The sequence below is a fragment of the Podarcis erhardii genome (assembly GCF_964252035.2).
Source record: "Podarcis erhardii genome assembly, chromosome: 2".
In the NCBI taxonomy this organism is placed as follows: Eukaryota; Metazoa; Chordata; class Lepidosauria; order Squamata; family Lacertidae; genus Podarcis; species Podarcis erhardii.
The window spans coordinates 67397878-67425854 of record NC_138498.1 but is presented as its reverse complement, the minus strand read 5'-3'; the positions used below and the strand labels follow the sequence as shown (position 1 = coordinate 67425854).

At 43.2% G+C, this 27977-nt stretch overlaps 1 protein-coding gene across 2 annotated transcripts in view; it reads left to right on the top strand.

Moving 5' to 3' along the window:
• Positions 1 to 26679, top strand: part of ADAM19 (ADAM metallopeptidase domain 19) — a 55003-nt gene extending 28324 nt beyond the window's left edge. The window contains exons 6-23 of one of the 2 annotated variants that reach the window (XM_081851511.1): positions 1954 to 2146; positions 2636 to 2701; positions 5656 to 5727; positions 6650 to 6816; positions 7445 to 7529; positions 8616 to 8755; positions 9401 to 9578; positions 10231 to 10320; positions 12227 to 12422; positions 13762 to 13870; positions 14507 to 14708; positions 15917 to 15994; positions 16903 to 17011; positions 18104 to 18245; positions 18916 to 18997; positions 19994 to 20221; positions 21173 to 21313; positions 22244 to 26679. In XM_081851511.1, the coding sequence (XP_081707637.1) occupies positions 1954 to 2146; positions 2636 to 2701; positions 5656 to 5727; positions 6650 to 6816; positions 7445 to 7529; positions 8616 to 8755; positions 9401 to 9578; positions 10231 to 10320; positions 12227 to 12422; positions 13762 to 13870; positions 14507 to 14708; positions 15917 to 15994; positions 16903 to 17011; positions 18104 to 18245; positions 18916 to 18997; positions 19994 to 20221; positions 21173 to 21313; positions 22244 to 22297 (2332 nt within the window). In that variant the 3' untranslated portion in view covers positions 22298 to 26679. Of the gene's footprint in view, positions 1 to 1953; positions 2147 to 2635; positions 2702 to 5655; positions 5728 to 6649; positions 6817 to 7444; positions 7530 to 8615; positions 8756 to 9400; positions 9579 to 10230; positions 10321 to 12226; positions 12423 to 13761; positions 13871 to 14506; positions 14709 to 15916; positions 15995 to 16902; positions 17012 to 18103; positions 18246 to 18912; positions 18998 to 19993; positions 20222 to 21172; positions 21314 to 22243 lie in introns of both variants that reach the window. The other variant, XM_081851510.1, reaches the window with a different exon arrangement.
• The last annotated feature ends 1298 nt before the right edge of the window (positions 26680 to 27977 follow it).

The window sequence follows — 27977 nt, the reverse complement described above, 5'->3', positions numbered from 1 at the left end:
GAAACGACTTGAACTGGACTTGGACTACTGAGCTACACTGTTGGTAACAAAATGGTAGATTTAATTTGTTTATTTATTGCACTTATATCCTCCTTTTTTCTTATAATGGATTGCTGTGCAGCAGAAATGTGGTTCCCAAGTGGTCTCCCATCCAGACACTGACCAGACCTAGACCTGTGTAGCTTCAGCAAGACCATGCCCTGATCTAAGCCACAAGAACAGTTCTTATGTTGCCCCAGCTCAGACTTAGAATGAGAATCACATAATTGCAGGGTTGGAAGGGACCATAAGAGTCATCTAGTCTAACCCTCTGCAGTGCAGGAATTTTCTGCTCAACATGGGGCTCAAACCTACGACCCAGAGATTTAAGAGTCTCATGCTGTACCAACTGAACTATACCAAAACGACAAATGACATCAGTGAGGGATCCCCAGATACGTACATTCAAAAGGAGGTTATCTGCATTAAGATTTTCATCTCCAAGCACCATAGGAAGAAATGTTCATTAGGTACTCAAGATTCTATTCCTTTGAATTCTATCTTACATAAAATCTCACCATCAATAGACTCATTTCAGTATCTTCAGTTTCCACCGCATGCTTGCTTTCCTGCCTTCTTGGAATCTTATCTCTTTATCTCAACAGATTATTCTGAATTTCTCCCTTTCAGTGCCAGCATTTTATAGCAATCTTGACATACATGCTTCTTCTGAAAAGCTGTTCTCTTCCATTTACCCCTCGCAAGAACAGAATTCTATAACATCCCAGGTTAGCCACAAGTCTGTTGTACAGATACGCACATATTTATTCCACTTGAGATGATTTGACCTCCTGAAATGACAAGTTAAAGAGATTATTTTTATAAACAGGACGTGGTTTCCTTTTGGTCACCTTTATTCAAAGCCATTTGAAAGCTGGGCTGCCATCCAGCCAGGAAACAGTTTTGGCCAATTTTTATTTCCCCCCCAAATCCCTCAATGACCTCAAGTCACTTTAATGTAAACAAACTGTCCAGTAGTGTAAACATAGCAAATCCTGGCCATTTATGGCTGACATAATACACAGAGCCCACACAAAATAGGAAGCCTCGCAGGTGCATGCTGGCCTACTTTCACCCTCCCCCCCCCCATTTTCCGGTACTTTATCCCTGGCTGCAAAATGACCATCTGAAATCTCATTTTTCATTTACAGTAGAGTTGGTCCATGTGCTGGCCCGTATCCTTCATGTTGTTCTAAGTCCTTTCAGAATTATTGGAGGAATACAGAAGCTAAACACTTGCATATGTTTGTACTTCTCAAGGGGAGAAGTGAGCAGGTGGGGAAGGGTGTAACTATCTCTAAGGCCAAACACTTCTTCCTTGGTACAATGCACTCAAAACAATCTCATTTGAGAAATTGTTCCCAGTCATTCTGCATAAATAATAACTGGGAGAGCAAAAACACCCAATCTTATATAGGCAATTCTCATGAAACAATACTAGTTTCCTTTGTTGAAAACAGGCCTTTCTGTAATTTGTAGTTGAAATGATCGCAACTATAGCCCATTTACTGAAAATAAGTGCCCAGAGTATTAATAATAAGGTATCCTAGTGCTGGCTTCTGCTAGCGCAGAATATGGTCCCCGTGTTCTCTTACCCTTCCGTGATCTTAGGCCTTAGCAAAATGTGCTGAAACTTTCTTTTATACAAATTCAGTAAAAAATTATTCTGCACGTCATACACCAAGCTAGGTGATTATTGGTTTGTATTATAAGAATCACTGAGTTGGAAGAGACCATGAAGGACTTCTAGTACAACTTCCTGCAAATGCATGAATCTTTTGCCCAACATGAGGCTCAAACCCATGACCCTGAGATTAAGATTAAGATGCTCTAGCGACTGAGCAATCCCAGAGAAATAATGAAGTGTAAATACTTGCCTTCCATAACTTCTGCTTTATTGATTTTGTCTTCCAGTGGCCTTATAGTCCTGAGCAACAACCTCAGTTATATCTTGGAACCACTGCCTCATAGCCAAGAGCAACACTTGATCTACAGGTCTGAACATCTCAAGGTTGCCAGGGGTACCTGTGGAAACCAGCATTCAGGATCAAATGCTATGGATTGGCTTGGAGAGTTGACAAGCCCAGCCGGGTCCAGTTATCGCAGGGTTAGTACTTCTGAATTATTTTGTTCCATCCCAGAATACATCTGTTTTGAAAGCTTTAAGGAAAACGATGATTCATGCTTAAGTGTTTAAAGTACTTCACTTGTATTATCTCAATAATCATGGGAACAGCAGTATAAAAAAGGCCGCATCATTATTCCTAGATTACAGATGAAGGACTGAGGCTAAAAAACAGTGATTTGCCTTAGGTCCCCCCCCCCGCCCCCCCGGAAAATGAAGTCTGAGCTGAGAATCCATAACAGAACTTCTCTTTCCTCTTTGTTGCCCACATGCCACCTATACTGCCCTCAGATCTGAGCTGGAGAGGTGGGGTTTTCTCTTGAAATTATGAGGACTACAAACAGTTTCTAATTATTTCAGCATATGTGACATTTTTGAACCTCACAAAATGAGTACATTTTAATAAAAGTGTTTTTTGAATTTCAAAGAGCCTCATAAAACAGTTTTGGATGTGTACTTTTGTCACCATAGGTGAAGAGGGATGACCAACAGTCTATGAAATACGTGGAGCTCCTTCTAGTGGCTGATTATGCAGAGGTAAGAGGGACGTGGATTTATACCAGATCCAGAATCAAACCCAGGATAGACAGTTCAGGGCCAAACTACTTATTATGTGAGATCAATGATCGGACCTTCTGGTGATTTGTCTTTTTAGTTAAAAGGAGCTGTAGGGGGATCCTGCATCCATATCCCCACTCCTTTGGTGCTAATAGTAACTTTGGAGGCTGCTTTAAAGTAAAAATACAGAAAACTATGACATAAAATCAAAATATCATGCGTGATATGTTAATTGGACCTGGTGAGCTACCAAAAATAGCAAAACAGGAATGTTTTGTCTTGGATTGTTTTATAGTGGTACCTCAGGTTACATATGCTTCATGTTACATACTCCGCTAACCCAGAAATAGTGCTACATATATGGTGCTTCAGGTTGAGAACAGAAATCGTGCTCCAGTGGCGCGGCGGCAGCAGGAGGCCCCATTAGCTAAAGTAGTGCTTCAGGTTAAGAACGGTTTCAGGTTAAGTACGGACCTCCGTAACGAATTAAGTACTTAACCTGAGGTACCACTGTATTTGATGTTCTAATGTGTTTTAAAATGCTTTGATATTTTTTCTTAGAAATACAAAGCGGTATAGAAATAAAATGAGTATAATTTATGTGCGTTTTCCAAATCTGATTTAACAATGCTCCTTATCCCAGATCTGTATACTTCTCTTCTCCTGTTCTTTTAGCTGCAGACCCTTCTGCTGAAACATGTAGCAAAGGATCAAACTGTATTGAGAGCACTCATATATTTCATATTGTGTATGTTAGCAACTGACAGAAATGTAAAAACATCCTGTCTGCATGTGCCTGGAATCTGTTTCTAATCAGTGACCTGGAGCTAGTTGGGTCTTTGTCTTGTTAACCATCCCCAAGAGCATTAGGTCATTCACGCATCTTTTATTTTAATGGCTTTTTTTCCTGGCACACTCTTCTCCTAAGATTTCATCGCTGCTCATATAATTTATGTCGGGGTAACTTGATCCTCTCTGCAAAATTGGATCTCTTCATAACTGTTGTTTTCCCACTTGCAATTTTACGATTGATGTAAAGGGCACATTCCCCCTGTTGTGACATATGTGTGTGTCTGCACACATGCACATACACACAAGGCTTCCATTATGCTAGAGTTTGTCTCTCTGAATTCTCTATGCGTAAATATCATGCATAACAATTGTGTTTAGTTAATCACAACTAGTGCCATTTGGATTTTACAACCAAAACTGCAACCCCACTTGGGCCACTGGCTGCAAATTATTCCAAGCAGAGTAGACAAACCACTGCATTTTTCTCACCCTCAGACAGTGGTGGGGTACCTCTGGCCCACTGATCTAACTTGTAGACCTGTCAGGTCTGTTCACTTGCTCAAGTCATGGCCCCCTGCCCTACATATATGGTGCCAAGTGTGAGGCAGGAAAGGATGTGGCTACCTGTCAAAAGCAGGGTTTAGAGCAGTGTTTCTTAAACTCAGATCACCAGCTGTGGATGGACTACAAATCCCATCATCCCTAGCTAGCAGGACCCAGTGGTCAAGGTTGATGGGAGTTGTAGTCCATCCACAGCTGCTGACCTGAGTTCACGAAACACTGGTCTAGAGGCACTATTAATCAGCTGGTCGTTGACACCTGCAAAACTCCCTGCCTATGCTATTGTGGTTTGATTTCAAATTGTGCAGGCAAAGGAGAACATTTCACCTAGTGATATTGTAATATCAGGTGATTGACAGGTTGGCGCTCAGAAGCTGAGCAGGCAGTATGAGAAAAATAACATTCTGGGTTTTCTGGTTGTTTGCTCGCCCTCTTTTTACTATACAAGTGAATACAGCAATACATAAGGAGACATCAGATAGAAAAATAGGCAACCTTTTCCCCAATCGCGCCCTAAAAGGGGGAAAAATCCACTTCACAAAACAGACCCACAAATAGTAGTTGCTTGGATTAAGCAACCTATGTTCAGTTAACAGACAATATTTTAAGGGACATGCACATCACATCCGTTTTTGGGTAGTGTTTTTTTGCAGACACTGCAAAGCAGAAGCTACATCTGCTCTGCAGTGTCTGCAAAAACCAGCACGGCAATTTATGGAGGTTGCTATGCAAACATCTGGATGGGATAAGTTGCCCCGAGGCTAGTGTGGGTGATGCAACCAGCAGAGCTTGAGGGACAGGGATTAGAACACTGATTACTAGATAGCATGCTGTGCATATGAGGAGAATACAACTAATCCTGCCAAAAACTTCTAGGCGGCATTTCAGGATAATGTTACAACTGTGTTCGGTCATGTAGGACAGAGAGATTGTGCTCTTTTTATAATTACAAATAGCCTGATACAGAGGAATAATCAACACTGGTTAGTGGGCAGTCAGCTGCTGCAAGAAACCATTAGCATCTATGGCATCTGGACTATTCTTCCATGAGCCCCACTAATCTGTCAGGGGCGAGTGGTGACACTAATTCTGCTAGGGCAGGCAGGGTGACCAGAAGAGTTTCTAGGCTCTGCTGTGCTAAGAGCTGGTTTTGATTTCAGTGCCATTCTGATGTTGCTGAGTAAGCCACATCATAAGGGCTGTGTACCTCCATAAGGGCTGTTCACCCTTTCCATTTCTGAAATTAGATATTATTACAGCGGTGCCTGAAATGCACAAAGGTGCCTGAAATGTGCTCCAAAAACTTGACCATATAAAGACTATACTGAATTTTTTATCTAAAGAATTCAAAAAATTATTTTAGTGTTTTCTGGAAGCGCAGAGTACAAGGAAATTATTAAAGCTTGTAAATGTTCATGGGATAAATTGAAATGTGAGTTTCAAATCCCCGGTAGTTGGGCAGTAAAAACAGGCAGCTCCCCAAGTGAGTTAGGCCAGAATCTCAAAGGAATAAATTTCACAGGGTTAGGAATGGCAGTGATATTTTATGGAATAATTCTGAAATGCTTTTCCCTCCCCAGTTTCAGAAGCATAATTATGATCTTCAAGCAACCAAAAATAAGTTACTGGAGGCTGCCAATTATGTAGATAAGGTGAGACCAAATAGCTACGTTTTATGAGAAAACTGCTTTTATTTTTTTAAAGAAAGATGCCAAATGCTAAGGACTTAACTACATGCTTATATGTGAATATTTGCTTTTTAAAAATGAGAAAAGAGTTTGGGGAGTTTCATTTGTTGTATAAAAAAAAATGGCAGGGGGAGAAGTGTTTAACTTTCATCCCTTCCATCATTCCAACTTTCATCCCAAAGTCGCTGTTCTCCTGTGAAGTTCCAAATGTGTATTTGAATAATTTTAGTAGTAGCTTTAAAAAAGAGATGAAACTTAAGATAAACCAATAATTAGTTAATTTAAGATAAAAGTGTGTATTGGCAACAAATAATATATAAATGAAATAAGGAATGGACAGGAGGTCGGGTCTATAGTCTAAGGAGCACTTTTTGCTTTATTGATTTGTAATTAATATTGTATTTATTACTGTTTTGTTTGTGTTCTTGTTTTGTTTTTCCCCCTTTTTTGGTGTATCAAATAATAATAATAATAATAATAATAATAATAATAATAATACTACAAATGTGTATTTCAGAGGACAAATTTGTTGTATGGGGGAAAGCCACTGCAGGGGACATTTGAAGGAGAAGGATTAAGAACCTAACCCTATGCTGTTTTTTTCTTTACATCCCCTCTCCTCCCAGCTGCTTTTCCAAATATTTAAGCAATCAGTGGAAAATTCTGAGCGTTTGCATGTAATGTCTAGTACAGCTCTAAGAATCACAAAGAATTCAGTTCCAACTTTTGCTGCATGTTTTATGTACATTTATTTCCCAAGGAAAGCTAGGTAAGGAAGAATGTGGTGTACTGTCTTCTAGGAAGATGTAGCTCATATTGGAGCTATAATATGGTAGAAGCAGAGGCATATGATTAACTCCAGCTCTTCTTTTCTCCAACCTCTTAGTTTTACAAATCTCTGAACATACGAGTTGCTCTGGTTGGGCTTGAGGTTTGGAATGACCACAATAAGTGTGACATCTCTGAGAACCCACATTCGACCCTGTGGTCTTTTCTTGCTTGGAGGCGTAAGCTGCTTATGTACAAAAAGCACGACAATGCCCAGCTAATCACGTAAGTTGTTTTTATAGGAATAATATGACCGCTGCTCCAAGTTCTCTAGTTACTAAATATGATCTGGTACTGTTCTATGTAACTGTGTTGATACTAGTCACACTTTGGGTGTGTGCCCCCATCCCTGGTATAAAGGACCAAATGCAGATCCTGTTTCAAAAATACCTACAACAACTTTCATGTCTTGCCAACCCCTTCTGTAGAAGATTTGCATTGGTTCGTATTGACTTGTAACTTTTGAAGAAAGCAATGCAAGCTGCAAACTTAGGTTTAATTTCCAGATTTGCCTCTAAAATGTAACTGCATGCATAAACCAATTCAAAAGGCTGTGGTTTGTGTGAATCCTTTAATGTTTGCAGTGTTTAATGAACCACTGGGATCATTGCTGCTTATTGGAACGGTGCTGGGGTATAGCAGGGTGGTAGTGAGATCAGGGCAGAGTGGGAACACCTACTGTATGTGGTGACCCTACCAGAGCACTGCACAGCCCCAACCTCGCTGCCACCCAGCCCTGTCCAGGTTTGCTTGCAGTGATGGCAGTGGAGAAAGGGCAGCACAGACTGCTATGGAATGCTGGGCACTTAGACAAGCAGCTCTTCTCTGCAACATCTCTCCAAATCTGTTTCAGTGGGATGTCCTTCCACGGTACTACAATTGGCTTGGCCCCCTTGATGGCCATGTGTTCTGTCTACCAGTCTGGAGGAGTGAATATGGTAAGCTTCATAAACTTGACAAAGAGCACAACCCTCCAGGAAGTTGCTGTGCACAAGATCCAGCAAAATGAGTAGCAGCACAGCATCCCACGCTTCCACTGGATACTTCCCATATTGTTTTGTGCCCGATGAAACCACCACCCAGAGAATGCAAGGTCACAAGTTAACATTGCTTGGTGGTAATTCAGGAGACTACCCCTTGCCCCAAGAGCACTCCTTGAGATTACATGTGACCCTATCACAGATTCCTGTGATCGTTGTCCCAATAAACTAGAATTGCAGTTTTATGTACACTTACCTGGGAGTACCATTGAGCACAGTGAAATTTATTTCTGAGTAGATATGCATGGAATCTAAGCTTAAAACATATATGGGGCACATGTTATCTTCCAGGTGCTTTTGGACTCCAGTTCTCAGGGCATCCCTAAGAGGGCTTGTGGCAAATGACATTATCTACACCCACCCCCCACCCACAATTCCTTCATCTTCTCCCTGCTTATGCCGCCCATCCTCTTAATTGTGATGGCAGTGGCACCCCTTTCCCCACCTCACTTCTTGTTTTGTCTTCTTCTGCTGCAGCAGCAGCTGCCCCTCTGCCCCCCCTGGTTTACATCCCCCTGCTTTTTCTGCCACTTTAGTGCCACCGAGGCCCTCTGCTCCCACCCTGCCGCGCTATGGGAATGAAGGCGGTGAAGAGTCTCGCTGGGTGGATGGGAAGCAGTGGGGTTGTTGGTACCTAGTACCTATCAGAGTATGGAGCCTGGGATGGTCCCTCCAGTTTGCCCCCTTCCCAAGGATGTTGCCCTCCCAACTCCTGTCATCCCTGTCCAGGATATGCTGAGATGATGGGAGTTGGGAGTCCCAACAGCAACTGGAGGGGCACAGGTTCCTGATATCTGGCTTGAGTCTGAGGGTAGTTCTTCCCGGGAACGTTGCACAGCTGAGCAAGAGGAGAGCATCTTGCGCCCATGCTACATTGGGCGTTCTGATGGACAGGCCCATCTCCTGAGCCAGATAATATATATTTCTGTTCATAATGTGCTGCATAGTATACTGACTCTCACCCTTGATTCCTTGCCTGGGCAGGATCACTCTGAAAATGCCATTGGAGTTGCTGCCACCATGGCCCATGAGATGGGCCATAACTTTGGCATGAGCCACGATGCGGCTGGCTGCTGTACGGCCAGTGCTAGAGATGGAGGTTGCATCATGGCTGCTGCGACAGGGTGAGGCGGCTCTTCTCATTGTTTGGTAAAAACATGCTACGAACTGGGTTGCATTAGAGTGCTTTCCTTTATTTACGACTGGTTTGAGGAAGGAGCTTTAATCTGAATTATAACTTAGTCAAGGGCTCATCCACACTTCTGAGAAGTTTTCTGCTTCCCCTGTGCTTCTAGCCATGAGCCAAAGTGGTTTTCTGTTTTCCCCGCCACTTTCCCGCTGAATCAGAACAAACATCAATCCACGGAAAACCTGATTTGCGTTTGCTCCAATTCAGCAGTAAAGAGTCAGTTTTTCTGGGGGAAAGCAACACGACAGGTGGAACAGTGGACAAGCCCAAATATAAATCTACCCACCATGTTTTTCACTCTCTCAGAGGTCAGGAAAGCTCTAACAGTCTAGCACTTAAAGTTCAGTGATAAAATGAACTCCCCCCCCCCCCACTGAATATTTGGTACAGGACGGATTCCTGCTTAAATGCAAAAGGGGCAATTCTGTTGTGCCTGCCATTCACTTGACACAGTAATGATATACCGATAGGGAAAGGAAGCATTGTTCTCTGGTGGCTTCTAGTAGCAAAATATTTTTTGTGTCACTGTAATGCATTACTTCCCAATCCATTCAAAACAATGTGCCCTCCTTGCTTGCAGGGACCCATTCCCCAGGGTGTTCAACAGATGCAATATGAAGGAGTTGGACAGGTACCTGCAGTCTGGTGGAGGGATGTGTCTTTACAATATGCCAGATACCAAGACCTTATACGGAGGACAGAGATGTGGAAATGGCTACCTGGAGGAAGGGGAAGAGTGTGATTGTGGAGAAGAAGAGGTAACTCTCATTGGACTTATTTCATGATCAAAGGGGTCACTGGCACGACTTTCTCTTATCCATGTTACAACAGCTTTTAAAAACTAAAACATAGGCTGCAACATAAGAAGAGAGAGAAAATGGAATTATGTCACAGTGACATATCAGCAACACAAACACTCTCTGTAAACCTGGAATAGTTCTGCCTCTGTCCCCCACCCACCCCCATAGAATGATTACTGCGCTGTTTGTAATTCCAAATCTCCTTTGCAACTAAAGAACCAAGAGTCTTGTGGCATCTGGAAGACAATTTTTCTTGTGACAAAAGCACAAAACTAGACTAGATGCACAATCTCATGGGAAGCGATCTGGCAATGAAATAAATGAATGACAATGATAATAAGGATAGCATTTTGATCCAAATTTATGTGAGAATTGCTGCAGTTTGATAATTCTGGCAGCTCCCAAGCACATTATGGAGGTAGTAATACAGTTAGAAAATGTGCTTGGAGCTCGCTCCAGGTTATTTGTTATGTGTGTGATTTAAAGACCAATTGCACATGCAGTTACAACCTTACAACCTGCCCTGGAAAGCAGCCCAATGTTCCCTGGTGTGTTTTTTGTCTGCCCTGTAAACACAGCACGTGTCTTGTTTCTTCCCCTTCTCCCTTAGGAATGTAATAATCCTTGTTGCAATGCCTCTAATTGCTCTCTGAAGCCTGGTGCTGAGTGTGCCCATGGAACTTGCTGTCACCTCTGCAAGGTGGGGTTACTTGCTTCCTCTCTGTACAGCACAACAAATAAAGGTTTGCTTTTCTGTTTATAGGACAATAACTGAGAAGGAGAGGGAGGGAGACTGTGACCTTGTTCTGTCTGGGGCTGGTTTGCATGTTAGAGTCACACTTCTTTTAGGAAACCCAGGTATAAAAAGTACTCCACTTTAAATGGAAGAACACATGCATAGCACTTTCAACAGTAAATTGGGCACAGGGGTTGAAATATGTGGCTTTCCTTATAGTAAACACAGAAACAGCAAACCAAGTGATCAAGCCCCACTTCTGCAGTCACCTCAGGGAGACCTGGTCATTTAAATATGCACAAACCGCTCACTTTTGAGAATGCCACAAGTGTATTTTGCTAGCGCCAGGCTGGATTTTTATTGAAATGCCTTCTGTTACTGCTGGACAGAAATCTACAGGTGTTTGTATGCCTAGGCGAGACTGTGAAAGAGCCACCTATTTTCTCCTCTTGTGGGAAACCTACTCCTCAGCCCCAGCCCCCACCCTGCCAGCTGTTTTGGCTTATACTGGTGCCGCCTTGTGATTATGGGAAATAGCAACTGCAAGTGGATGGCTTGTCTTTCAAAGCAGGCAACTGGCTGGTGTGGGGCCTCCCTGCTCGATTCTATTACCAGTTATTGATATTTCGTTTTCTGCGCTGCGGGCGCCTCAATGCTAGGGAGACAAAGCATGTACTTAGGCACACAGGGGCTGTTTTCCAGGGGGATTAAACTGCCTTGTATCTTGCTTAGTAGCTTTCTGTTCTGCTTTACACTACCCAAATTCCTTTGCCAGCCAATTGACTGATAAAACTGTAGCGGTAGGCTTGGGTGGGGTGCAGATGCCTGTGTCTCATTTTACGTCTCAGTTTCCCTAGGCAAGTGTAGTTAAAATAGTCTTGGTATGTTAACTGCTTCCATGCTCCTCTTCAAATGCCGACTTCCATTGCCTGGTGCAACCCAGTCAGATGGGCGGCACATCATCATCATCACCACCACTGCACATGCTGGCTCTGTGGCCAATTTATCAGGTCCAGTCATTCTCCAAGCAAGTTCCATCTTTTTGCAGACAACTGCAACATTTTAATCCTATCCATCAGTTTCAGGGAATCTTTTGTCTTCCAGATGTTGCTGAACTACAACTCCCATCGGCCACAGCCAGCATGGTCAATGGCCAGGGATGATGGGAGTTGGAATCCATCAGCATCTGGAATGCCAAAGGTTCCCTACACCTGCTCTACATGGTGTCAGCTGCCTACAGCCAGAACAAGGCTGACAATCACCGCACTTTAAAGCAGTCACCATAGCCCTGAGGATGGTGAGGAGCAGCTGTTAGTCCTTCAGAGTTCTGCACACAAGATTCATTGTGTTTTGTGTGAGCACGGATACTTCTCTTCCGCCCTGCCATTGTGTTGAAACTTTACGTTGTGCCAGCAGTATATTCCAAGCACTGTGCAGAATACAGACATAGGCTGCTCCCTGCCCTTCCCATCTAAGCTGGTGCTGTCTACACTGGCTAGTAACAGAAGCTCCTCAGTGGTCTTTACCAGCACTGCTGTCTGAGTGAGATCTTCTAAAAAATGGAGATGTTGGGGATCGAACCTATGTCATTAAGGAGAAACAAGGGTGTAGCAATGCCCAGAAGCCACCCTCCTGTCACTGCTGCTGCTGACCAATACAGTGTGCCAACAAGGTTGAGGGACTGCTGGATTGATGGAATAGGTACACCAATGCATACCTATTCAAACTGGTATTCAATAACATCATGAATATTTTAGAAGATGTGGGAAACCAACAGGCCGAAAGATGAACCTGTTCACTTAAGTCACCAGGTGTGCTTACCTGAGTTTTACCCTGGAGCAACTCTTTTAATTGTTTCCTCTTTCTTCAGTTGATTTCACCGGGGACTCTTTGCCGGGAACAAGCCAGACCTTGTGACCTGCCAGAATACTGTACAGGCAAATCCCCGTTCTGCCCTGCAAACTTCTACCAACTGGATGGCACCCCTTGTGCGAGTGGCAGGGCGTATTGCTACAGCGGAATGTGCCTCACGTACGAACAGCAGTGCTTGCAGCTCTGGGGATATGGTAAGGAAGGGCATGTGACTAGATGTGGTGGGGGGCTTTTCAAACAGCATGGGGTCTAGGGAAGGGAAGGAGCAAATTGTTCCCCTGCTGATATCCTAAGCTTGAGGGATGGAGCTGTATTAGGACAGAGGAGCAGGGGAAATGATAGATTGGGGAATGGACTTTACATCCATTAAGTCTGCTACCAGATACTGTGACCAGATGCAACCGTGACTTGTGTGCTCTTAAGAGTTAAGAAGAATGAATTTTAGCAGGAGCAGCTTCTCCTATCATAGTGCAGTAGGTTCAAGGGAAATTGCATGTGCTAAAATCCCTTCTGCTACACAACCCTGTCAGCGGTTGAATATGATCAACCTATTGGGTCCATACCTTTATTGTGGCTGGTAGCAGCCCAGCCAAATGGAATGAGGAAAACCATTCCTTTTACTCTACCAGTAATTTTCTATCCAGATTGTCAAATGTTGAATCCTCTGGTCTCTGAAAATTATGGAAGACATTGCCTTTTAAATAAACATGGTTTTAACAAACAATTTAATCTTGGGTCCCCACTTTCTAATAATAATAATAATAATAATAATAATAATAATAATAATAATAATTTATTATTTGTACCCTGCCCATCTAGCTGGGTTTCCCCAGCCACTCTGGGCGGCTTCCAACAAAGACCAAAAATACACTAAAATGTCACACATTAAAAACTTCCCTAAACAGGGCTGCCTTCAGATGTCTTCTGAATGTCAGGTAGTTGTTTATCTCTTTGACATCTGATGGGAGGGCATTCCATTTCTATTTCTTGCCTATGATATTTTGAATGGTGGGGGATAGCTTTTTGAACTTTCTTCACAACCATGCAGAATAAAAAACCCTTCTTTGGAAGGAGTATGGAATTCTCATGATTCCACATACCAAGAAAAGTTGCTTCGTAAGCTACGTGTGGAGGACATTACACATAACTTACATTTCCACTGTTTGTAGCAATCCACTGTCATGCTGGTCAGTTTTTCTCAAACATGGGTCCTCAGCTGTTGTTGGACTACAACTCCTATCATGCCTAGCTAGCAGGACAAGTGGTCAGGGATGATGGGAGTAGTAGTTCCACAACAGTTGGAGACCCAAGTTTGAGAAATGCTATGCTATCCTGTGCCACAGGGGGAGTGATACTGATGACTTATCTCGTATGCCTCGGTTTCTTAGTGTTGCTGTTGGTTTTTTTGCTCTTCACCTGAAAACGACAGTAAAGAGTTCACATCTACTGCCATGGTAGAAAGTTGGTGGTTGGCAGATTTGGGTAAGCTACTATCTTCCACAGAAATCAGTTACATGAATCTCTTCCATGCAGGAGCAAGGCCGGCACCTGACATCTGCTTTGAGAGGGTTAATGCTGCTGGCGATTCCTATGGGAATTGTGGGAAGGATATCAATGGCCGATACAGAAAGTGCAACTTAAGGTAGAAAGCAGATCCAACTATTCTGGGTGGGATTGGTGTCCTTATAGGCTAAAGGCTTAAAAATAACCAGTTTTCTATTGTAACTGGCTGAAGATGACTTCTGGTTTCTTAGGAATTTTGTTAGCAATATTCAGTTGCTTATATTGAATATTTTAGTGAATGTTCATGCCATGTGAACGTAAACCATTCTTCAGCTGAAATATCCTTCAGCTTTTCTGAGTGTGTGGTTTGCATCTGAAAAAAAAAGCAGCATGACTTGTGAGTAAGCCCCCCCCCCCACCTACTGTGTGAAATGAACTGTGTGAGGTGATCATTTGTGAACAAATCTGCTACTTAGAAAAAAGGCCCAGCTGGCCACCTCAAGTACTATTTATTGATGGGTTGCCACCAATCTTTTAAGGAGGAGGCTTAGGTGATCCCTCATGAGAAACTCTAATGAGAAACTTTCCAGGGGAAAGTTGATGCAAACACACCATTAGTTGTGCCTAAGGAACGTTAGTTCCTGGTCCCATAGAAAGTTCTCTGTCTCAGATTTGCTCATTTTGTAGGATGGAAATGATAGTTTCTTGAATGTGAAGAAAAGCTGACACTTTAGCCAGAATGCTCAGGTTCTCATGCACTATTTTCACTTTCCAGAGATGCTAAGTGTGGCAAGATACAGTGCCAAAGTTCTGCTTCCAAGCCTTTGGAGTCCAATGCTGTTGCAATTGACACGACTATCACATTAGACGGAAGGAACATATTCTGTCGTGGGACTCATGTATACCGAAATGAAGACGAAGGTGACATGTTAGACCCGGGCCTTGTGATGGCAGGAACGAAGTGTGGTGACAGTCATGTAAGTGCAGGTTGCCTACAATGCTCTGGCATCTTTTCCAACCGTGCATTATGAAGAGAGCTCAGTTTATTTTGTTTTCAAAGCACCTGAGTGGCGCCACTTTTTCAGAGGTTTGATACAGCTTTGAAAAAGAAAAAAATAACAAGTGGAACTCTCTTCAGAAATGAGTGTCAGGAACCAGAGCCAGGAGTAGGTCAGAATAAAAAACACCAGTGCCAGTGAAGTTAGCTCTTTATTCAAAGAAACCAAAACAGCACAGGTGATCACAGTGACTCTTCCCAGGAGGTCTTGCCCCAGTGAGGCAGTTGCGAGGACTGAAGGTCACCACCTTCCCACCACTCTGTAAGGTTCCTCTTCAACTTCTTTCCCCCAGCAGCCTAAGGCTCTGTTGTCTTATCTCTCATTGCTCTGTCCTCCTAATTTCTCTGTATGTTCTGGGAGATCAGGAAGGACAGGGAGCTGGTCATAGTAGGAGCGGGGGACTCCCTGGCTTCTTCAGCAGCCTACGTCATCTCTGTCCCATCCCCCCTTCCTCTTCTGCCTCTGATTCTGGACTGCTCTCTGCCCCATGCTCTTCCTGCTCACTAAATCCTGTTGCCGCTTCAGCTTCTGACGCTTCCTCCTGCCAATCTGTTCCCTCTTCTCCCTTGGACCACCCATTGTTGTCCCACCACCACTCCCCTGGCTCTGAGTCTTCTTCCCTTGGGGGTTCCCCAGCTTGTGTCTCCTGCCATCCAACCAGTCTATGACAATGAGTGTGCTCATTGTCATGTGCTTGTTGGAAAGCAGCTCCATGTGGGAGGGAATGTTCCCAACCCCCAAATTTGATCCCTTGTATCCTTCTAAGAACTGTGCTCAATACAAGGGAATGCTGTGAGGCTTGAGGCTGGTTGCGTTTCACCAGCTCCACCACATCGAATGTTGGGTGGAACACTACAGATCTGTGAAAGCAAAATAATTCTTGTTCAACCTCATGTCAGCAGCTCAGCAAGCTGTGGAGGGGAACCACAGAACAATAATAATTGGCTTTTGCCATTCTTCCACCACCTTTTGACTTCTGTTTGTTCCACCACTCCAGCAGCTACCAAGAGCAGCAGTATTATCTGTGGGGTGAAGCAATGGATGCAGCTTTGATTATCTCCCGGCCTAGGAATACATTTCATAGTACTGCTTCAGTTTTATCCTGAATGCCTGTCTTCCTCCTACAGATTTGCTTTGAGGGGCGTTGTAGAAACACCTCCTTCTTTGACACTGGAGACTGTGGGAAGAAGTGCAATGGCCATGGAGTAGGTATCTTGGTTTCTGCCTTCTTAATATGACGCTCTGTGCTACTTGCCCATTCAACTAGTGATTTTTATTTTTATCTGTAGGAGGAAATATATGTGATTTCACTGATGCATATAGTGCCTCAGAACATAACCCCTGCATAAATAGACAAACTGATGTGAGCAAAGCTCAACTGGTTCAGACCCTGGCCCACCTCAAGAAAAAAAAATATTTGTTTATAAATCCACTGAAAACTGATTCCTCCTCCATAGCTAGTGTTATTCCAGAACATCTGGAGGGTACCATGTTAGCTACTCTGCCCTGTGGCCTGCTAGAATGGCTTCCTGTACAACTGCATGCATTTATGGATGGGCTTTCAAACATAGATGTCAGATTGAGGTCTTCATGGATTTGTTTGGCATAGGGGGATTGTTGAGTGTTATGTAGACCTTGGATACTATGTGTTGGATGTGCTAGCTGTTCTTAAGCCATGTTGCAGTTTTTGAGAAGAAGCTATCCACGCCCATCATGGCCAGACAATGTTACAGGAAACATTTGCTGGGAGGTTAAAAATAGTGGAAAGTCAGTTTGGTCGCATTTCGGGAATGTGCATATATCCCAGTATACTTTTGAAGGGCGAAAACATATCCATTGGAACTTGGTTGGTAGAAATGATAGGAATTTCCACTGCAATTCTTAGGAAGGCTGGGTGGTATTAGACATGACTTTTGGGGGGTGGGGGTGGGGGAGATGAGACATTCTTCATATAGATGTAGTGTTGTTGAGCCCTGACAGTTGTCAACAGAAGGTGCAAGCGCTCCTTACAAATCCACCCTGCTGTGCTTTTGGATTGGAATGATCATAGTGTGTGATGTTTCTGCTAACAAGGAAAGGGTAATGTCAAATTTCCTCATTGTTCTCTCTACAGATTTGCAACAACAACCAGAACTGCCATTGTTTCAGTGGATGGGCACCTCCATTTTGCAATAAACCTGGGAATGGAGGAAGCCTGGACAGTGGGCCCATGCCTCAAAAAAGTGGGTGTGACTTATGTTATTTGGGGAAATTAATGAAATCTGAAGGGGGTGGGAGGGAATTAAGGTAACTAGATACAATATAGGGCAAGGGAACCTGTACCTATATAGCTGAATGGGCGATGGAATTTGGCAGGTGGAGTTTTTGTCATAATTCCAGATTCCAAGCTGCTATAGAAACTGCCTTATAATGAGTCAGAACATCGGTCCATTTAGCACAGTATTGTCTACACCAGCATTTCTCAACCTTGGGTCCCCATATGTTCTTGGACTACAACTAGCATCATCCTTGCTAGCTATGGATGATGGGAATTGTAGTCCAATAGCATCTGGGGCCTCACGTCCTGGATAGTTGCTGCTGGTCCGCTACACAGACCAGCAGCATCTATCCAGGATGGAAGGAAGAAGTCTGTCCCAGATCTACCTGGAGATGCCAGGGATTGAACCTGGAACCTTCTGTTTGCAAGGCATGTGCTGTACCACTGAGCTATGGCCCAGAGACTCCAGCTAAGGAGCTAGACCAGCTGCTGGAGATTGGGGCACTGTTGAGTCTAAGGCTGACAAACAGGAGCCAATAGAACAAGCTCCCAAGTCACCAGGGCTTGTAGGGCCAGAGCTGAGACCCTCACAGGCACCTTTCCCATAATCTGTAGGAACCAAATGCATCCTACAGTACCTTACCCACCCAGCAGTGCAGGGAGCACACACCTGGCATGAGGCTATGGAATGGGGAGTAGTGCTCACCTTCAGGCCAGGGTTGGCCCTTTAATAATCCACAAGGGGGTAGAGCCTGGAAGGGGTGGTATGGGAGTAGAGGTGTAAAGAGAGTAGAGGTGGGTTTGCGCTCAACCTAGTTGGGGCAAGTTGCTCTCTTGGAGCTGTCTGTGGTCCTGTAACTCCTAACCTACCTTGACTTGTGGCATCTGGCATCTGGGCATGGCAAGTTCCTGGGCAACATTATGACATAAGTAGAACTTACTGAGATTCCCTCTTCCTCTCACTGGTCACCATGGTATGGGGTGGGGGGTAGGGGTAGAAACGATGTGAAAGGAGGACTTATAACAATATTGATATGTCTATTTTTCCCCCTGTCAGGTCCTTTCCCAATCATAATAGGAGTCCTTTCCATCTTGCTTTTGATTGCAATTGGAGTTGCTTTTTGCTGCTATAAATGGAGAGCCAGGCTTGTACCACTAAAGCAGGCTTTCATTCCTCCAAAGAAAATGCAGCAGTTCAGGTGAATATTTATAGTATGACAGTAACAGATGTGTTTCCATTTCTGATGCCGGGATAAAGAAGTCTGGGATTGCATGTGCAAGTTGCCTTGCGCACCATGCACCTTGGAGAAAGGCCAGGATACAGATATACTGATAAACAAATGTATTTCTTGCATATGCAACAACAAAGATATATATACTGAAAAGGGAAGATGTTTAAACTAGTTCCTTTCTTCTTTTATGAAATTCCAATTACCTCCCACCTCAGACATTTAGCCCATTTAGTGTTCATCATGTAGAGACTTCCTGCTGCAAAATTTAGTCTATCAACAGTACTCACTGCCCGTAAATGAGCCTGGATTATTGCAGCTGAGTTGGCCAGATTATTATAATTATTATTTATAATTATATTCACTTATTAGTCTCCTTTTTCACTTAAAAAAAATAAACTCAAATCAACTTACAATATATATTGGCCTCTTACAAAAACATTGTTCCAATAATCTAAATTAGGATAGAATGGGAGCCAGACATCTCTGTCTCGTTCCCATTCTATCCTAAATTAGATTATTTGGGTTTGTTGTTTATGATACATGATTCTGACTCAGCTACATGAAATGGTTAAATACGTATATACCATGAGAGGCAGCTTCCTTGTAATATTTGTTTCCTGTTGTTTTCCCCAAGCAGTACCTCTCCTCCCATTCAGAGTGGTGTGACTGGGCATGCCAACCCAGCCTTCAAGCTGAAAACCCCCCAGGAACAGAGAAAGGTATCTGAATGCTGAAACTACTTACAGCTGCCATGTTGAATAACACCTGATCTTCTTTATACAGTAGAACCTTGGTTCTCAAACCGCTTAGTTGACAAACAAATTGGCTCCCCGAATGCCGCAAACCTGGAAGTAAGTGTTCCAGTTTGCAAATGTTTTTTGGAAGCCAAACATCCGAGATGGCTTCTGCTTCAGTGCAGGAAGCTCATACAGCCAATTGGAAGCCGCACCTTGGTTTTCAAACAGTTCTGGGAGTCAAACAGATTCCTGGAATGGATAAAGTTCGAGAACCAAGGTACCACTGTATTGCTAACCCAGTATTGATCCAAGCTGATAATTCCCATGCGTTATAAAACACATGATCCAGTCAATCAATCAATCAATCAATCAATCAGTCAATCAATATGCTGGAACTGCAAAGCTGCTTCTCTTGCTACATCCTAGAGACACAAGATGAAAGTGATTGTCTAGGGAATCTCTTTGGGCTCTTGTGAGCACCTTTTCTCATGGTAAATGATTGCCTGCAAGCAGTTGATCCAGCATGAATGTATTAATGTCAATGTTTTAAAGAATTCATTTTTATTGTTTATATTAGATGTAACTCACCCTAAGGGCTTTAATGGAGCCAAGTAGTGGGAAAGAAATGGCAAAAATTCATAAATAGCCACAAGGAGTGCTCAGGGAACAAAATGTATATGGGACCAGGACTTTGTGTACTTTTAAAGAACACACACGCACACTAAAAATTCCTGGGCACCGCAATTTACCCACCACAGGGCTACAATTCCCAGCACCCTTAACGTACTGTAGTTTCCAGGATTCTTGGGGGATGCTTTAAATGCATGGTGTCTGTAAGCAGCACTGAGATGCTGTGGTTGGTTAATAAATCTGTTCATATTGGGTCATTTGAAGTGTCTCAGCAGGAGTAAACCTAGACAATGTAAATGCAGGAGTGATTTTAGAAAGATCACCTGCTCTTTGTGTGATTGCATGCAGGCTATTGGCATACAGAATATCCCTGCAAAGCCTGAAGTGCTCTACTGTGAACCACCTCCAGAGCTCAAAATTCATGCGCAACCACCACCACCACCACCACCACCAGCTCTCCCAGCTAACACAAAGAAACCTCCCTTTCTCGGGTATCAGAGTGAGGCAAATAATTTCCCCAAGCGAACTCCTCCAAGCAGGCCAGCGCCACCAGCACCAAAAGTCATTGTTTCTCAGGTGAGTATTTTTATACGGATTGATATCTTTACACCCGTGGAAATAACTTGTTCCCACAGCTTGCTAAAAATAGAGTGAATATGTGAGTTAATGGTGCCTAAGAGCTGATTTTGGCCTTACTATTGGTAAGGTAAAGGTAAAGGGACCCCTGACCATTAAGTCCAGTCGTGGCCGACTCTGGGGTTGCGGCACTCATCTTGCTTTATTGGCCAAGGGAGCCGGCGTACAGCTTCCGGGTCCTGTGGCCAGCATGACTAAGCCGCTTCTGGCGAACCAGAGCAGCGCACGGAGATGCCATTTACCTTCCCGCCGGAGCAGTAGCTATTTATCTACTTGCACTTTGACGTGCTTTTGAACTGCTAGGTTGGCAGGAGCAGGAACCGAACAACGGGAGCTCACACCATAGCGGGGATTCGAACCGCCGACCTTCTGATCGGCAAGCCCTACGCTCTGTGGTTTAACCCACAGTGTCACCCGCGTCCCTTTACTATTGGTACATATTACTAAATGAGGGCTAATAAAACTTTAGTATAGTTAATTCTGCTTCAGCATGGAAAAATGCATTTGGTAGAAGCAGAACAGGTATTGCCCCTCCCCACCAACTGTGCGTATCAACACTGAAAAAACACAAGAATTGGCGTACATCCTATTGCCAGTCGGCTGTGCTTCATATGAGCTCAGCCCCAAACTTTTGCATGTGTTTTTACATGCAAATGAATTAAGGCCATATTTTTCTTTTCTGAAAAGGAAATCCAGACTTTTGCCTTATTACATGCATTTCTGAAGAATAAAAATGCACTGCTTTATTTTCCTGGTGCCTAACATTTCTGTAGATCATAAATCAGGGAATAGAGATAACATAGAGTTTTGCCCATCTTGGCAACTGGATAGTTGGAAGGTTGTTGATTTTTTAAAAGAAGATCCCTGCTAGATCTTACTTTCTTGTCCCAGGATTCTTCCAGACCACGACCACCTCAGAAAGCTCTTCCTGCTAATCCAGTTCCTGCCAGCAACAGAGCTGGGTTGCCCAGGATGAATGCAGCAGTACCACTCCCCTACAGTGCTGTAAGGAATACGAGAATATGTCAGGAGGTGAGGCATATAAAGGACAGCAGGTGCTATTATTGCCCAAGAGCTATGTAGCAATATACTTCAGACCAGAACTCCACTGCGTTCAGTGTCAAGTCTTCAATCTGTGGCCTTGTCAGCTGATGATGAGATGTTGGGGATTGTCAATCTGAGCCAGCTCCATTTTTCTTTGAGGGGCAGGGAGCAGCTACATTTGACTGCTTCTATCATATACGAAGGCATTTACAAATAGGTTTTTTGGGTGCGTGCTTTAGAAAGAAGAATCCAATGTGAGTAGGCTTCCTCCATCCTCTCCTTCTACAGTCCCCAGCTTGTAACACAGAACTCATAAAACTACAGTGGCACCTTGGTTTAAGAACAGCCCTGTTTATGAACTCAGTATACGAACTCCACAAAACCAGAAGTAGTGTTCCAGTTAGTGAACATTTCCTTGGTCTAAGAACGGAAGCCGAACAGTGGAAGGGCACCGGCAGTGGGAGGCCTCATTAAGGAAAACATGCCTCAGTTTAAGAATGGCTTTGGGTTAAGAACAGACTTCCGGAACAGTTTAAGTTCGTAAACCGAGGTACCACTGTATGTATAATTAAAGCTGAGATCCTATAGTTAGCAGCAAGTCCTATTACAGACTTGGCCCTCCAGCTGTTTTGGGACTACAGTTCCCATCATTCCTGACCACTGGTCCTGTTAGCTAGGGATGATGGGAGTTGTTGTCCCAAAACAGCTGGAGGGCCAAGTTTGGGGATGACTGTCCTATTACATTCAATGGGCCTTATTTCTGAATAAACACATATAGAGTCGGTCTTTAACTGTGAAGTGAGAACAGTTACAAGAGACTGAAGTATTTCCATTTTAGAGGTACTGTTCTTCTCTTGCTTCTCTTACCTAAATTACCATCCATTGAACAAATACTCACAATCATTTTCCCTTTCCTAGAATTCAGTCTTGAAGAATGCTGAAGCTGTGAATACCCTGAAGTTTAGACATTGAAGGTCATATTGCAACTCTGAACTCCACACCGGTTCTTCCTTCATTGACCTGGGATTTCCCACAGGCTTTGTTTCCAGGAAGAAGACATGCTGGGCATGTGCAAATCTCAACTTCCTCCCCATCCCACAGCCTTGTATGACTAGCCGAGACCAGTTTCAGGTCCGGTTCTAGCAACCTTGGCACAGGTCGATGACACACCCTTGGACGTCAGTGGGGATTCTACCCATGCATGCCAAGGTTAATGTGACCTGCTTTGCCTTTTGGATATTTGTTCATTACAGGAGTTACTTGTTTAAAATAGCACTGGTGTGTTATAGTGCAATATGCAATGTGCTGGAACGGAAGTGGGAGAAGCCTCTATTTCTCCCAGCAATTCATTATCGCCTCAACAGAAGACAAATGTATTTTAGTCAACACTGAGCCACCGCATCCTTCTCAGCTTTTCCAGCTTTGTTACAACCACAGACAATCCTATGGGGAAGAGAGTGTTGTGGTGCCCCTGTGATGACCTCATCTCCTCCAAAGTACTGTATGGAGACGTAGTCCGATCTTGTAGAATTTTGCTACATACTGTACTGACTATATTTATTCCCTCTTTTAAGGAATCTCCCAGGGTTCAGTGCTTTACCTTTGCCCTCTTACACCATCACCTTCTTAGCCCAAAGCTTTTCTGGTCATTACATTCAAGGTTTGAAAGTGTTGGTGGCATAACTCTGGTGAGTCCTTCCTCTGCTCTCAACCGCCATCAACCTTTAAAGTCTACTCCATCCTGTTTGCATGTGGCATCTTAATTATAGGTTCTGCCTAGCCGCACAGAATGCAAGGCGGGTTTTGTGTGGCGGCACACTGTTCCCATGACAACCTAAAAGAAATGTACTCTACCAATCAACCAAATATTAGCAAGGCATTTTAAGGGTTTCCTAGAATTAATTGCAGTTAGTTATCTGTTTTCGCGTGCTACATCGTGTTCATATAAGCAAGTACACTTATCTTAGTTTTTGTCTATTTCTGTTTCATTTGGATTGGGCTTGCTCACTCAGGAAATTGGTGCCACTAATTTACCTGAGGATAGTTATCCTCTCCTGATGGGATAATCTTGGTTGAGAGTTTACACTCAACACTATCAAGCTAAGGCTTTGAAGCCTATAGCTGATGGGCAGGGTTGAATACCATAGCCCTAAATTAATACAAGCCAGCCTTCCCCAACCTGGTGCCCCCGATGTTTCGGACTACAACTCCTATCAACCCCTAACTAGGGTTGTTTGGGTCCAAAACATCGTGGGTGCGCCAGGCTTGAGAAGGCTGTTCGAAACCAACATGGAGTAATTTGGAAATAACCCTTGATTAAATCTCGGTGTAATTGGAATTCCCTTTGCATCTTTCCAATTTGGGGCTGGTGTAAAATGGATTACCAATGGCAAATTTACAATGTGATCAAGCCCTCAGACAAGGTACTACAGGTGCTATAATCCTAAGACTCTTTTCCTATTACTACAGTGGTTTGCTGCATCTCACTTGATTCAACAAAAAATCATAGGCTGTGTGCCTTCTTTCTAGCCTCTATATTCCAGTTCACCTGTAGGCACCCAACTGGGTGTCTTAACACAGTTCAGCTGGCTAAATAGAAAAATTAACTCATGGTGCTTTTACCATTGGGTAGCTGATTAAACCCCAGCTATTTTAATACTGTAACAGGATACCATAGTGCATAAATAATCTCAACTTCCAAATATGCAGCTGCAACATGGTTCCCAGTCTGAAGCTTTATGAATGTTTTCTCAGGTTTTAGGTGTTTTTGGTGCTTTTGTTGAACCGGTGATATTTTTTCAGTTGGCTTTGCAAATATGCTGGTGCTAAAAATGAGGAGCTGTTTTGTCTATTACCATGAATTGTTAGGAAACTTGAATCAAAACTGCCATAGCCAGTCTTAGAAATGGGTCTAGGTGCTGTTTATGCAGAGACTTTCTGGTTTTTTTTGGCAGCAGTACAAACTGGTGTTTTCGGTTTTGTTTCTTTTAAAAAAAGGCCCTTTAGGCTTGGTTGTCATCTTTCTAGATGAGCCAAAACAATTGTAGCCCCATGGCCCCAAAAAACTATTTCAACAGTCCAAAACTCAGCTTGAGTCTGCAAAACAAGGTTTCCTAGAAATTTTCCCAAGTTGTGCACAGTGCAATAATCAAGTGGTATCTTAACTATGCATGTACCTACATTGCTCTCATGTTACAGAATAAGCGGTCTATGCTGTCTACTGCATTATCAATAACAATGCACAAGTGGTTTTGAGCACTGCATTTCCCCCCAAATCCTCAGGTTGTGCTCATTACGTTCTTCCAGTTCTAGCACAGAACTGATGCCACAAAGAACAGTCACTGGAAATACAATTAACGCTCCAAAACATTTTTGGTCTAGTTTCAAATATCCCAAATGAATGGTTGTACACATACTAGTGTGCTTTAAACACATGCCAGCAGCCATTTCAAGACAGAAGGTGTGCGTCTCAGAAAACATAACAGCATCCATCCTGGTCTCTGTCTTTTCAGGTTAAGTCTCAGGCACTCTTAGCATAGTGGGATCAGTAATCTTCCGTTAAGAACTGCCACAGGTGAAGGCAAAACAGATTTGTTCTGCTAACTTAGTACCTCCCTGAAGCCATTGGCTTTGCAAGGTCTTGGCTTATGCCATCTCAGAATACTTCGAAGAACAACTCGCTACAATTTCAAGGGGGAGAAATTATTCAGAGCTGGAAGGTTATCTTCCTCAAGGCATTGCCAAATGTCAATCCGGGCTTACTTTTAAAAGCTCCACAGCAAAGAGATCGGCACTCTTCTTTCCCCTTCCTAATGCTGCCGAAATGGGACTGTAGGCCCTCCATCTTCACCTGCTGTAGTGTGAAGGTAAAGTTTCTTTGGGTGCTACAAGAGATGGTAGGGTAGAGAGATGGTGGTATGCAGATGCTGCCCCATGGAGATAGCCCAGTTTTGCTGAACATCTTCCTTACAAGGAGTTTTTAAATAGACACCGTTCAGGTTTGGGAACTGGCACCCCTGTTTCAAACAAGGTTGATGAGTGCATCAGAAATCGTTTTGTACTTTCGTGTGTATGTTGAAAGGATAGATTGGGAGAAGAACATTGTGGTTGCAGTCCTATGCTCACTTACCAAGGAGTAAGGCCTTGTGAATTCAGTGGGACCTACTTCCAAGTAAACACACACAGGGCTGCACTCAGTGTTTATTAATTATTATTATTATTAATTATTATTATTATGGTAGAGCCTCTGCATCATGCGTCACCATTTTATGTCTCGCAGGTTTACAATATGATCTCTGTGCATCTATGCAAATACTTGAATAATGCAGTTTGTTGTGCCTTTTGCCTAGTTATATTTAATAAATTTTGTGGTCAATATGTACAGTTACCAAATCATTGAACGGAGGGCTGGCTTTGGTCTTGAGAAGTAGGGGAGGGCAGGGCTTGCACCACTTCCAGATGTCACCTGTGCTACTGGGTTAGCCAGATGGTCCCTGTGTGTGGAGAACAGTATAATGGCCGCGTTGCAGATTTATTTCCCAGAACGTCTGAGGTAGAATAAATCAAAAAATATTTCTTATCACCAGCAGAGGGCGCTGCAATCCCAGTATCTAATTAGCAGCACTTGCCTTCCTGGTTGGTCACAGAGCAAATCTTACAGGAAGCAATACAAGGAAGCAAACAAAACTTAAAACAATTGAAATTTCCACCTTTTAAGAGTTTGTACAAAAAGATCTTTATTCTTCCCCTCTCCAAGTACAAATGAGTACCATTGAAATGCCATATGTTCAAACTTGGGAGTGGAGGGAGGGCTAAATCCAAGTTGTCCATCATAACTATTCACAAAGTTACATTGATCTTATTTAATTGTAAAATACATTCATTAGGAATGAAGATCCCCGGAGTTTTAAAAGACCTTTGTAGACAATGAGGAGCACAGACTTTTAGACCACAGTTGTGGGCTGCTATAGAGTTTTGAAATATGACCTCTCAACTGAGTTGGTGACTTTTCATTGATCTCTGATCTGTAGCTTGTACTCATTCAAGATCCATCTCCTCCCTTTTCCGGATGAATGTTATTTGTCAGCATCAGTGCCAAAGCCAAAATTTCTGGTTGATATTGGAACTCTGTACAGTGGTACCTCAGGTTAAGAACTTAATTTGTTCTGGAGGTCCGTTCTTAACCTGAAACTGTTCTTAACCTGAGGTACCACTTTAGCTAATGGGGCCTCCTGCTGCCACCGCGCGATTTCTGTTCTCATCCTGAAGCAAAGTTCTTAACCCGAGGTACTGTTTCTGGCTTAGCGGAGTCTGTAACCTGAAGCGTCTGTAACCTGAGGTACCACTGTACTATGATGGTGAAAACAAAACAAATTCCTTCCAGTAGCACCTTAAAGACCAACTAAGTCAGTTCTTGGTATGAGCTTTCGTGTGCATGCACACTTCTTCAGATACACTGAAACAGAAGTTTCCAGACCCTTCTATATAGTGAGAAGGTGGGGAGGGGTATTACTCAGAAGGGTGGTGGGAATGGGTGATTGGCAGATAGCTGTGATGAGCCTGTTGATGACTCTTAACGACTGCAATAGGTCTTACAGGAAAAAAGCAAGGGGTGAAAAGGTGAAAAATGGCTTTGTCATGTATAATGAGATAAGAATCCAAGGTCTTTGTTCAGACCAGGTTTCTCATGATGGTGAGATGAACTTGGATGCACTTCAGTCTCTATGGAGCTCCACTCTCCAACCTTCCCATCAAATCTTATTGTAAGATTTCATTATGCCATTAGAGCTCAACATCCTGGAGGCTTCAAACACCACATTTTTTCCATTCCAGAAGTGAAGAAAGGACGTCAAATTTAGAAGAAACTAGAAGCTCGTCAACTTTTCATACCTAGCATCAAACACACATGCCACCATAAGTTTAGATGCCAATAATCTCCAGTTTGTCATTTTGTATTGGAAAAAGAAGCACAGCAGAATGAAAGTAAACCTTAGAAAGGTAACACTCTTACTGGAGTTCTTCCTTCTGGAATGAAGAACCACTGATTTAAATGACAAAAAGGAGACTATGTAAAGACAGGCAGAGCTTCTGTTTGTACTTCAACAGCTGAAGTATTACCAGCATGCAAAAATCAACTCTCTTTGCATCCTAAAATTTCCTTCAAAGTTTTTGCCAGCTCTCGGTTAATGCCTGTGCTATCCGTATAAATCTTAGGATGCTGCTCTTTTTAAATGCACAGCTCTTGCTGCTGCTACGGTGGAGACTGAGAAGTTGTCCCTCCCCATAGCAAGCAAATACATTTCTCCATGAAGTGGAAGCCTGCACTAGGCACTATGATTTGCTGTTTCACGGGAGCAGAACACAGGATCAGGATGTGGATTTTATGGCACCCAATGCTTGTCATTTGCCCCTGAGCCCCCTTCATTTGGAGCAGACTTCTCCAACCTTGCACTCTCTAAATGTTTTCGCCTGCTATACACATAGCCAGTTATGGACTCAGGGTTGGTGGGAGCTGTCGCAAAAAGCTTCGATTCATCATTCTCATGATTTTGATGTCTGTCCCCTAACCCTGCTTAATTTCTCTCTTATTGGTTTTACACAAAAAAAGGGGCATGTGCCTGTTGCAGTACATTTTACAATTTCTTGGTCATCA